Source organism: Notolepis coatsorum (genome assembly GCF_963971535.1).
Source record: "Notolepis coatsorum genome assembly, chromosome: 4".
Lineage (NCBI taxonomy): Eukaryota > Metazoa > Chordata > Actinopteri > Aulopiformes > Paralepididae > Notolepis > Notolepis coatsorum.
In genome coordinates this window covers 35788638-35801618 of record NC_140168.1, presented here as the reverse complement: position 1 = coordinate 35801618, position 12981 = coordinate 35788638, and the positions used below count along the sequence as shown (strand labels likewise).

General features: G+C 44.3%; 1 protein-coding gene across 1 annotated transcript in view; it reads right to left on the bottom strand.

The window, feature by feature from the left end:
• The window catches only part of csmd2 (CUB and Sushi multiple domains 2), a gene marked incomplete at its 5' end in the record, with an annotated part of 94051 nt that overhangs the window by 64757 nt on the left and 16313 nt on the right, over positions 1 to 12981 (bottom strand). The window contains 5 exon segments of the mRNA XM_084311908.1: positions 4970 to 5143; positions 6107 to 6280; positions 8980 to 9153; positions 11347 to 11361; positions 11364 to 11540. Coding sequence (XP_084168034.1) covers positions 4970 to 5143; positions 6107 to 6280; positions 8980 to 9153; positions 11347 to 11361; positions 11364 to 11540 — 714 coding nt within the window.

Genomic DNA, 12981 nt, shown 5'->3' with positions numbered 1-12981 from the left:
TTTAAAGAAGACGTGTCCGGCCCAAGGGGACATTAGCGTGTGTTGTCGGGCCTTACAAATACATTTGATTTGATTTAGATTTGATTTATTCAATTTGAAGCCACTACGGGCGGCATTGTTCACATACTTGTATATTTTGCGTGCACCTGGAGGATTCAATTAAATACAATTTAATTAAGTCATACAATTCTGAGGACATGCACAAAGTATGCTCCATAGGAATGCAGGTTACGCAGCTCCACCCTCCTGCTCATGTGAGCGCATAATTCAAAAGCAAGTATACCGTGGCCCTGAAACTGCACTTGACAGGCTTAAGGCGCCTAGCGCCTTGCAGAAAGCGCTTAACCAGAGGATGGCTGAAGAGAGGCTTACCGCCAATACGCTGATGACAGGCAGAGACAGCTGATGCATAGACTTTAACAGTTGAGAAAGACTAGCACCAGGATTGGAGGGAGAGTCACTTCTGTGCGAACAACAGTGGTAGTAGATGGGGCGCAGGTGCTCTGAATGGATTTAATAACTCAAGGGTCAGCCTTTTCAGAAATCGAGAAACACAACGCTGTGTGCCTGAGACAGGGCTTCATGGAACCATTGAAAGGGCCACGGAGGAGTTGCCAGAAGCTGTATTAGGTCCGTGAACCAGCGTGCCGATCCCTGATCAAGTCTCACTCTTTCCAAAAATGTATCTATCAGATGGATGGGGGAAACGTATAGAGGTCAGGCCATGGAGACAGAGAGAACATGTCCACTCCCAGGGGCTTCCCTGAACCTGACAATGTTGGGATGTAAGGGCCGCTCGTATCAAGGGGGGACCCCTTTGTACATTTACAAATCTGGTATGTCATAAATGTATAGATGTAGCAGTACTGTCCAACGCCCCAACCCTGGACACCTTCAAATCCGCTCTAAAAACACACCTCTTCACCAAGGCTTTTCCCCATCAATTAGTTTAGATTAGATTAGGTCTATTATCCCTTACCTTCCCTCATCCCCCCCCCCCCCCCCCCCCCTATTTTCCTTGCCCTATTTTTTGTCCTGATTGTGAAGCGACCTTGGGTTCTATGAAAGGCGCTATATAAATTTGATCTATTATTATTATTATGTCGTGTGTGTCATATATGTTATGATGAATTGAAAATGGGGGACGCTGATGTAAACAAGACGCAAGTATTTCTCTGGTCTGCATCCCCTTACCAATTGTACTGTACCCATTCTGCAATCTGTTAATAAAGTTTTCAATCAATCAATCAATCAATCAATCAATCAATCAATCAATCAATCAATCAATCAATCAATCAATCAATCAATACATCAAGTCTGCTCTCATACTGCCTGAGCCCACAATGTGGAGAGCTCTGAGACTGCACAGGTGGACCCTTACCACTGCTGTTCGGTGAAGAAGGGGGGAGTACGCTCCGCCCCGTCTGTTTACATAGACTGCAGAGGTTTGGCTGTCGGTCCCTCATAAGGCTGTGAAGGTGTTTTAGCTCTAGAATAACTGCGTTGAGCTCCAGACTCAGAGGGACGTGGGATGGGACGCTGCCCATGGGATTCCCCTCAACAAGATTAGGTCCAGGTCACACTTGACAGATGGGGAATTGGAAACCAGGCTCCCTTTCTGGCGCCCCGGGTCGACCCGGAGTCGAGCAGACCGTCTCTACGTGAAGCAGAACCAAGTGGACCACCGGGTAGCCTACGGACCTCCTGCTGAGGAGGCACATCACTGACAGAGCGTCGACTGTCCTGAGATGACAGAATGTCCTCTTGACGTTGAGGAGACAGGGAGGCCATTATAGAGGCTCAGTATGAAGCCCAAGTATGCCATGTGTTGCCTGGGGGAAGATGTGCTCTTTTTCCAGTTGAAACCCAGCAAAACCCAACAGGGACAGAGTCTGGCGCGATGATTCACTGTCTCCTCTGTCTGACTGAGAACCAGAATGTTGTCCAGGTAGAAACTTTGAGAAAGTGCAGGGTGCCAGAGAGTACCCCCCCCCCCCCCCCCCCCCATGAAAGTAGACATCTTTCAATTCTATAGCTGTGACATTCTGAAAATGTTCACTGCAATCAGCTGATTGAATGACGAGAGGTCTAGAATGGGTCTCACACCCCCTGTTTTCCTGGGAACCCAAAAATACCGGGAGTAGATGCCCTCCATCCCGTCCTGTGGAGTCCAGTGGAGCAGTGTCTGAGGGGGCTTTCTCACTAACCATTCGGGGTCGAATCACAGCCCGATCGCACCCAAAAAGGGTGTGTCCGTCCTACTGAGAACGCTCCCCCCCGTCCCCGGGGACGCTGATTCGCTCCAAACCTGGGCCGCTGAAATAGGTGGTTCCGGGTGCGTGGTGTACAAGTTGTACCAAAACACAGGAGAGGCTTGCTGTATCAACTTGCTGACACACACAACGTCATTACTGTAATGCTTTCATGCTTGCTTGAATTTTGGGCAGATAAAAACATACAGCAACAACTGGACAATACCCATGGCAATTTGGCGAGTTCAGACCTCAACCAAACAAGCATGTTGAGCCTCACGGCTGAAAACATGAAGCCACGTTACAAGCATAAGACTTCCCTGGCTCGCATTAGGCCTGGCAATTTTTTTTGCCATTGCTATGTCTACTATACATTGGTTTCTTGTTCTAATGCATTTATTTCTATTAGACCAGTGGTGCCCAACCAGTCGGCCGTGATCGACCGGTAGATCAATGACATTCAATATAATTGCCGCGAGCGATGGGCTAATGTTAGCTGCTAACTAGTAATAAATAGGCTAAGCTAACTAGCATTAGCGTTAACCCTGGAAAACGCTCAAAGCGGACTCCACGACACCAGTTCCATTCGTGAGAAAAGGGGGGTGGGTTATATTGACAAGGCTTGACAACAGAGGTTCAAATATAACTTCATATTTATTGGTTATTTGTTTCTTTATATCAGCATCCAGTTTCCACCACTGTATGTTAAACTCTTCCTGTGTTGACGTTAGAACGTGACATCATCGCTACGGCAGCTTACACGCTCAAAACGCAAACCGTAAACAAAACCCAGAGCGCACCAAGACTGCAGTGTGTACGCAAACTAGAGGGGGGAGAGGGAGGGGGGAAGTTCGCACCCAAGGACGGAACGAGGACGGAGTGGAGCTGATTCAACCCCGAATGGCAGTGAGAAAGCCCCCTGAATCTCTGCAGTGCGGTTTGATTCACACCCGAGAAAGGGGGGGGGGGGGCTGCGAATTGCAAGGGGATCCCCAGTCTCAGCGTTCTGTCTTGCCATACCGACAGGTGGTACTTTTCTCACCATAGTGTGTAGAATTAGGTTAGTGTGCAAGTCCCTAGGTGAGGTAGGCCGGCTGTGAACTTGTCGTAAGACGCGCGGGTCACTACTGCCCTGAGCTGGTTCTCGTTGGCGGTCATCGCTGAAAATAGTTTCTTATAGCGTTGGGGGAAGGTGCTTCGCAGCGTATATTCCTCAGCTGAAAGGAACGGAGGGAGAATGTACGCTACAGCCCCTGCTTATATGCTGGCACTGGTCTTTGCATTGGTCAAATTATTCCAGCTGGTGCGCTATTGTTCCCTGTGTGACACATAACCGGGTAATTAAATCACCCTCTCTTTACTTTCCCATTTCAACCCCCCCCCTTAATATGCTGCGTTTTAAACACGCTCTCCCTCCGGAACCGTTACGTGTTTCATCTCCGCTCTCTCTGTGATTGGGGTCGTCTGGTGTCTACCGCGATGTGACCTGAAAGCGCAATTCCTGCCTAAACAGGGCTGTGAAAATGCGAAAAGACACCCCTGCTCTTCCGGGAAAAGCACTCAAACCCACAGGCACATGCCACCCACCCACAGAGGTCCCCCCACACACGCAGAGTTTCGCAAATGTGCTCAGTCATTGGAGACAGTGTACCGCGCTAGCACAGCGTGTCCCGTCTCCTGTCGATCATAATTTCACACAACAAGCTGGCGGGATGTGGCTGCCCTGCCGTGCCCATTGGCAGCTCGTATGCAGTGTGGTAGCCTTACACATCAGACCCGTGGAAGGCTGTGCCGTCTGCGTTCCCCACTCGGTGTTTGCTTAGCAACAACGAGAACCTCCCGTCAAAAAAAAGGGTTGTTTTGAAAAATCCCTTTGACAGAATGAATTCCTGGCAATGCAATCACAATGAAGTACGGGGAACGGCAGATTGTCTTCATGTCCCACTGTAAACAAGTCAAAACGTCTATATATACAAACCCCCGTACACACACTGACAGCCGGTTGCCTTGGTAACACAGTGTCTTAAAGAGCAAGGGCACCAAGCTGTACAGCAGTGTTTATTTGGAAGTTGAGCTCCACGCTCAGGCTTTCGTGCACAGGGGAGATGTTTAGCCAGTGCAGAGAGATAGAGAAATTGTCTTTTTTCAAATATTTATTTTGATTATGTATTCCCCAAGGCGTTGTAGGATGAAAGACACCACATATCCCTAAGACACCGCCACGATACATATATAAAACAACCATTTTCACTGGTTGGTACCAGCCAGCGAGACAGTTTCAGACTGGCTTGCGTGCCCTTCCTTGGATCAGACGTGTCAGGTTAGACGATCCCTTTTCTGTGGGTTTCAATATCTCTCCCCCTAAGTATGCGGGATATACAAACCGACAGATGTACAGTGGTCTCCAGTTCCTAATGCTCATCTTGACATCACTGCTGTAGTGACTTTTCAATCGCAGAATGCTTCAAGGGCATAACTCGTTCCAGTCCTTAACCAGCTATACATATGCTAATACTCTCTACTATGTATACAGACATGGAATCAAACACACACACACACACACACACACACACACACACACACACACACACACACACACACACACCACACACACACACACACACACCACACACACACACACACACCACACACACACACACACACACGCACACCACACACACGCACACACACACACGCACACACACACACACACATACTTTTGCACTTGGGCAGGATGTTGCTCCACTGCCCGTTGGTCTGGCAGGTCGATTTGATGGCACCTTGTAGAACATATCCGGTGTTGCACACAAAATGCACAACGTCGTTCAGGTTGAACTGGGTGCCCTGGGTCATCCCGACGATGGGGTTGCCAGGGTGACCACACGTGATGGCTGGGAAAAGAAGCGGGGGAAGAATGACGAGTGGTTACTTTTTGCACGCTAGATGGCTCGCGGAATTCTGTGGCTCGGTCGTGAAATGCATTACAATAAAAGCTCCTTGTGGTTATAGACCGTTTCAAGGATGACAACACTGTTTGCACTTGTGCCCACACTGTTCACCTGACAATGTATTTCTTCTGAAAAGACCTATGATGCAATGTGCTGTCTAGGTAAAAAACGATAACCCGATTTAGTTCATCCATTAAAACCCACGTCAGTCGTGAAGGCACTGTAGATAGAGGAGGAGGAAACAGGTTTACAGAAGCCCTGAGACATGAAATGGAGAACAGGGGGTGTAGCCAATACTGGGGTTGCTTCCTAATGTTTTGTACACCGAGCATACATGGTAGGGCTGACCCCTATTAATCGATTAGTCGACTAATCGGTCGAAAGGAGCCGTAGTCGACTGGCCAACCTCTTAGTCGAATATAATAATACAAAAATAAATAAAAAAATGTAATATCTTTATTTTAAATTTTTTTTGTATCATTCTTTCCAAAAGAAAAGAGGCATATAAGTGTGGCTAACGCTAATGGCACGCATACCAGAGGCTAACTGCCTACGAAAACAGGCACAGAGGTACTGAAAGAGGATTTCACCCATCTAATGAACACACTAGACTAGACAAATATCAAGATGTATCCATCAGTGGACCAATTGCATGCTTTTTCAGAAGACAAGAAGCCTTCAGTCGACTCCTTCAGACATTAAGCACCCCCCACAGCCCAAATGGAATGAAAAAAAAAAAAAAAAAAAAAAAAATTTAAATATAGTAGTCGACTAACGGCAAATTTTGGCCAATCCTAGTCGACCATCCAAATCCTTAGTCGGGGACAGCCCTAATACATGGTAGTTCTACTTCCAATCAACACGGACCAAATCAGTGTACAAGTTCATAGCAGTTTGTTTACTTACGGACACAGACGGGGGTGCGCCCTGACCAGCGGTGGTCCTGCTCACAGATCCTCACCGACACCCCGATGAGACGGAAGCCTGGGTTACACTGGTACACCACACTGCCTCTGTAGTTGTAGTTCTCTCCTATGATCTGACCGTTCACTATCGGCTCCGGGTTACCACAGTGGCCAGCTACAGAGGAGACAGGTAGAGAGATATAGATTCATAATGAAGACATTAGGAGATATTATTTAGAGTTATGCTTTGCACATGGTAGGTTGACAAAACGCGTTTGCACGTTGGAAAACATCGATTCCAAAGGTCTCCTGTAAAGTGGAGAACAGACGAGTTACGGAGCAGATTTGACCATGTGTGTTCTTGAACGCTTTCCTTGAACCCTGATTTAGACGTGTTTAGGTGAAGGGAGATGTTTCACGTGCTCAAACAGGGCTTCATGAGAGGAAATACAGGCTGGTGTTCTCAGATTGGGAAAGTCTTGAGGAGAGTAAAAAATCATCAACTGTCAGGAGCACACATATATAGATTCGATTAAAATGTATTGTCATTAGGGATGTTCGATATTGGCTTTTTTACCGATATCCGATACCGATATCAACCGATACCGATATATGCAGTGCCCCCCCCCCCCCCCCCCCCCCCCCCAAACAAGCTATCTAATTTCAGGTAACTAACATTACATATATCTTGTCGTGGAATTAATACAACATTATGCATACTTTTGACAATAAATGTATGCATTGATGTGTTAATTTCACTGGATGAATTCAACGGGGCATTCTAAATGTAAACATTATCTGTGAATCTCCCCTTTTATTCTCTCTCTCCCTCTGGTTCTCACTCTCCCTTTCTCTTTTTCCTTCTCTCTCCCTTATTTATTGTAATTTTCCTTGTATACTATTGCTACTGTAATCTTTTATTTGATTTACTTGTATGCATGTACAGTACATAACCTTGTTTATGTTGCATAATATATAAATTAGTACTACTGAGTGTAGTTCTAATGGGATGTATGTACAGAATTGTAGTATAATAAATTAAGACAGTATGATTACTACTGGCCAGCAGCGTAACTAGTAAGAGTAGGATATGTACAGATATATATATATATATATATATATATATATATATATATATATATATATATATATATATATATATATATATATATATATTCGGCCGACCGATATTATCGGCCGATATCGGCAGTAAAATGTGATATCGGAAAATATCGGTATCGGTTAAAATAAAATAAAAAACAATAACAATATTTGTTATATATATATCCAGTGAAATGATTAGTTACCTGAAATTATTCAGTTTTTTTTGGGGGGGGGGGGGGGGGAAACCCTGCATATATCGGTATTGGTTGATATCGGTTGATATCGGTATCGGAAATTAAGAGTTGGACAATATCGGAATATCGGTATCAGTAAAAAAGCCAATATCGAGCATATATAATATATATATATATATAGTAAAGGACTATGTGCAGGTAAGTACAGACAGTTGAGGATAGGTATATATGCGGTGAGAATAAATATATATATATATATATATGGTATATACAGCATTATTGTACATGCTATCATACTGACCTATGGGTTATGTGCAGGTGTAGTAATTATATAAGCAAGTATATAGACGACGATAGAGGTGACACACCGGCTACCTTCCAGAGTATATTTAGGCCTGGTGCTCTTGGGAGGCGTGGATCCAAAAGAACCCTAGGCCTATTTATTTTTTTTTACTTTTTTTTGTATCCACTTTTTCTCCTCCTTTTTTTCCTATTTTTCTCCCATCAAAATTTAGCCGTGCCAATTCTCCCCTCCCCTGTCTTGAACGTTGCTCACATGTGCCCCCCACTGGCCGGTTGTAGGGAGGATAGAAGCCTGTCACATGTCCCCTCCGATACATGTGTAGTGCACCCAGTCGCATCTTTTCACCTGCCAGCGCGGACTCTCATTGGTGAGGTGTAACGTGTGGGAGGCTCACACTACCCCCCGCCATTTTCCTGTCTCTGCTGTGCAGGCGCCCCAACCGACCTGTAGGAGTCGCTGTTTACAACGTCCAGATTACCACCCATCGACTTCCCACCCGCAAAACTCTGCCAATTGAGTTAGTATGACGGCCGGCCCAAGCTGGAGGCAACGCCGACAGCCGGATTCGAACCCGGTGTCTCTTGCGTTGGTGACGAGCGCAATGTCCGCTGCGCCACCCAGCCACTCCTAGGCCTATTTCTGGTCTAGATTCGGTAGCTTCAGAATCACCTCTTTACCGTACACACTAGGGGTGGGAATCACCAGAGGCCTCACGATACGATACTATCACGGTACTTGAGTCACAATACGATAGTATTGCGATGCTAAATATATTGCGATATGCTGATTATTGCGCTATTAATATTGCGATATATTGCGATTTATTACCTTTTTTAAACTGCAAAGTAAAACTTTGTCAACATGTTTTATCTAAATAAATACAGTTCAGTCTGTTCATCTCACTTCAATCATTTTTATTGCAGAACATGGTATTTTCTCAAGCAGACCGATGTCAACACTGTAATCTGTGTTGCATGTACCTGACAAACTGAACTGTTTGTATTACAGTCATATTCCAACTTCACTGAATGCACATGTGTGCGAGGACTACTGTACTATTACAGGTATTGAAATGAACAATGCAACTTCCTTATACAAAAAAAATTCAAAATAAAATTTGTTTTAATTTTTTTTTTATAAATATATAATTAAATATCGATACATGGCGTCCCTGTATCGATACAGTATCGCCACGCAAAGTATTGCGATACTACTACGTATCGATATTTTCCCCCACCACTAGTACACACCCCTCCGGGTTTAGGCTCTTACCGAGACACTGGACCTGCGTCCCGCTCCAGAGGCCGTTGGACATGCACTCTCGGACACGCGAGCCCACCAGGGTGTACCCTGTGTTGCAGGAGAAAATGGCTGTGGCTCCGTACACCATCAGAGTCCCGATCTTGTTCCCGTTCGGAGGAGTCCCAAGGTCCCCGCAGGAGATGACTGAGACGACAAGAGGACGGGTGTCACACAAATACACAACTCTCGTCACCTGAACGATTGCCTTTTCGTTGGGACAATCACAATGCTTGGGCATCATCCTTTTCAGTTTTGCCTGAAGGTTTCGGACAATTTATCGAGGTAAGTGTTGATCTTGTATCGGAATGAAATCATACAGGATGTAGATGGGAATGAATGTGCTTCATACAGCAGCCCCTAAGTCTTAGTGAAACATTTAATGTTGCTATGACTTTGTACTCCAGGGCCCCGTTCCATGTACCGGGATAACCGAGTTAGCCGGATAACTTTAGCTGGATAACTGTGTTAGCCTGACTTTCCGATTTCATGTACGTGGATTTCCCAAATCACCATGACAACATATCCAAAAGTTTGAGCCTGCTCGAAAGCAGAGTTCAAGTTCAAGTTAGCCCGATCACGCAGAGCCACGCCCCCGCAAAGAAGTGACAGCTCGTTTCCTGAAACTATTCCCACAGTCTACGATCTGCATTATACCATTCTGAATTACGTTTTTGTGCTCCATTCTTCCAGAGGGGGCTTTTGAAATGTAAAATAGACCCAAAATGCTGATATTAAATTCACTTTGTCCTAAATAATGCACGTTATATATACCGTGGCGACGGTGGCGCTCGCTCGTGCGATGTACACAAAAATGTGGTTATTTTAATTGTAACTGGGATTAAGATGTCTGATAAGATGCGCTGTTTGACGGATTTGAGAAATTGAATGAGCCGTTGACGTCACATGAATGAATGAGGATAAAGAAATAAAACGTCATTCAAAATAAGGAATATTCTAAACACGGGTCTCTCGTTCATTAATGTATAAACAATGAATTTATCCCATCTGGCACAGTGGCCCAGCGGTAGTGCTCAAGACTCCCAATCTTGCGACCTGGGTTCTAATCCCGGAGTTTCCAATATGATTTTTTTGAATATAATATGAATGATTATACGCCAAAGTAGCCTGGTTTTAAGTTAAAATATTATAAATCTACATGCATTGAGGATGTCATTCTTTATATAGCTCTCAACGTGCACCAAATTGAATTATTCCTATATTGCAAAAAGAAGGACCCCGGTCTTGAACCCGGTCGTCCGTGTGGAAGTCAAAAGAACAACCCGTTACACCACAGAGTAGATAAGTAAAAGATTGACTATACATCAATCAATGGGCAAGAAAGCCGTCTCGTAATTCTGTATAACAGTTAACTAGTTATTTTCGCTAGCAAGATCTCATTTGATTATTCAATCCAGCAGGCAAGTTTAAAGAAATATAATCTGATTGATTGAGGTAATGATGGACTTAGAATTAGCCTATAGATAACGCATTTAACTTGTCGGCGAGGCGATTGAGCCTATTGCAATCTGTCAATAAAGTCTTAAATCAATTAATCAATCAATGCCGTTGAGAATCAGGGTCTCTGCCATCGATACGTGCTGGCTTTCCACCTAAAACGGGAGCGCGCATCTAGCCTGACCCTCAAGTCTGGCTTGAGTTAACGAGACTGAATCCAGGTTTGTGAAACAGGAAAATCCCGGCTTCGAACATCGGGTTAACTGAAGCTGGATAATGGACATGTTGATCGACTTAGTTGAACCACGTACATGGAACGGGGCCAGTACTCCAGCGAATGGAACACTGACTATGAAGTTGAAGTGCAAAATCTCAGCTTTAATTTGAGGGTGTTTACATCCATATCAGGGGAACCATGTAGGAATTGTTGCCATTTTCAAAAATGTCACCCCATTTTAGGGGACCAAAAAAAGTAATTGGATGAATTTGACTTAAATAAAGTCATCATATCTAATAGCAGTTGGAGATCCTGAAGTCTGTGACCCACATGTGGTCATTATTGAACTTGTTTTGTCTTTCCTGCTAACAAAGCAGAGATCAGTGCCCCATAATGCATTTGAATTGGACTTAATGAGAGTTTAGGGGCATGGTGGACTCTCCATCAGAATCCTCAAACATAGATGTGCAGTTGAATTGTGTTGTGTTGTGTTGTCCAGTCCCTGAGGGTTCAAACACAAATACTAATCATCACCCTCCTGTCACTATGAAAGTACAGATGCAATTTCCGTGACTTTTTCCTGTCCAGTGTTATTATGGAAGTCAGTGGAGAAATAGGACAGGGGAAAAAAACCTATTGCACTCATCAAGTAGTTTCACACTCACTGTCGCAGGCGGGCGGGGATCGGGATAATCCCAGGTGCTGTTGGCCTGGCAACGGATGACCCTTTGACCTCTGTAGTAATATCCTGGATCACAGATGAGCATCATGATGGTGTCATACTGGTTCTGGGTCCCGTAGATCAACCTCCATCTCCCATGATCCACCGCTGCATGGCCAATATCAGGACAGGTCACCGCTGGAAGGTGAGAGGTCAACGAAACACAGAGAGGTCAAGTGTCCACATGAGAACTTATGAACATGTGATATATGTATTACATTATTTCCAGCTATAGTAGCTTATTCTACTGAGGGCTAGATCCACAAAGAATGGATTGCACGGAGCAAATTGCACCCTTACTTACAATTTATGATGAATTTAAAATGGGGGACCCTGATGTAAACAAGACGAAAGTCTTTCTCTGGTCTGCATCCCCTTAACAATTGTGTGTATTGAGCTGTACTGTATATTGTACCCATTCTGCAATCTGTTAATAAAATGTTTATTCAATCAATGACAGTGCAGATTGATTGATTGATTGAACATTTTATTAACAGATTGCAGAATGGGTACAATATACAGTCATAATGAATTGTAAGTAAGGGTGCAACTTGCTCCGTGCAATCCATTCTTTGTGGATCTAGCCCTAAGAGTTTTATCATTTTCTTTATACCGTTATAAACTAGCCTGACAGTGACAATATGTACTACAGCCATCTACTTTAGCTGATTTTGGCCACAAACTATATTGTGGGATTTATCCCTGGGGGGGATGACAACGGTGCTTTAATCTGATCTAACCATGGAGGGACACTGCAGGACTGAGCCCAGCACAGGGTTTCATGTGACCTGGTCCTGGAGGAAGCCTCTCTGAAGCCGTCATCACTTCAAAAATCCAACAAATATGTCCCATGAAATCAAAGATATAAATTTACCTCCATTGTACTCCATTCAAAGTAAAATAAATATATATATATATAAATGTGCGTGTGATTTACGATGTCAAATGCTGTTTCCATAGAGCTTTACAAAGAAGAGCGTCCTTCATAATTCTAAAGGTAACAATAGATGGGAAACCTTTCATTGGTCCTATTCACTGTGGAGAACAAAGTGGGCTTTGAGGAACAAATACATCAAGAAAAATAATACCCATGCCTTTTTAGAAAAATAAATTCCCATCTTAATTTCCTCAACATACTGCCTGTTTACCGTGGCTTTCGTATATTAAATATAACACATGCAGAGATACGCTCACATGTTAAAAGAACACGCCAACATTTTGGGAAATTAGCTTATCGTCTTCTCCAGAGAGAGACAAGAAGATATATACCAGTTTCCTCTCTGTGCGTTCAGTAGAAAGCTATCTGGCTGCACGTTAGCCTAGCTTAGCCCAATGAATGGAAGCGGACATGACCGGTTAATCTTCGGGAGAGGTGTTAGTTGGACACTGCCTAGGCTAACCGGTCATGTCCGCTTCCATTCATTGTGCTAAGCTAGGCTAACATGCAGCCAGATAACTTTCTACTGAACGCACAGAGAGGAAACTGAGATCTATCTTATTGTCTCTCTCTGGAGAAGACGGTAAAGCGAATTCCCCAAAATGTTGGCGCGTTCCTTTAAGGCTTGACAACTCACGTATG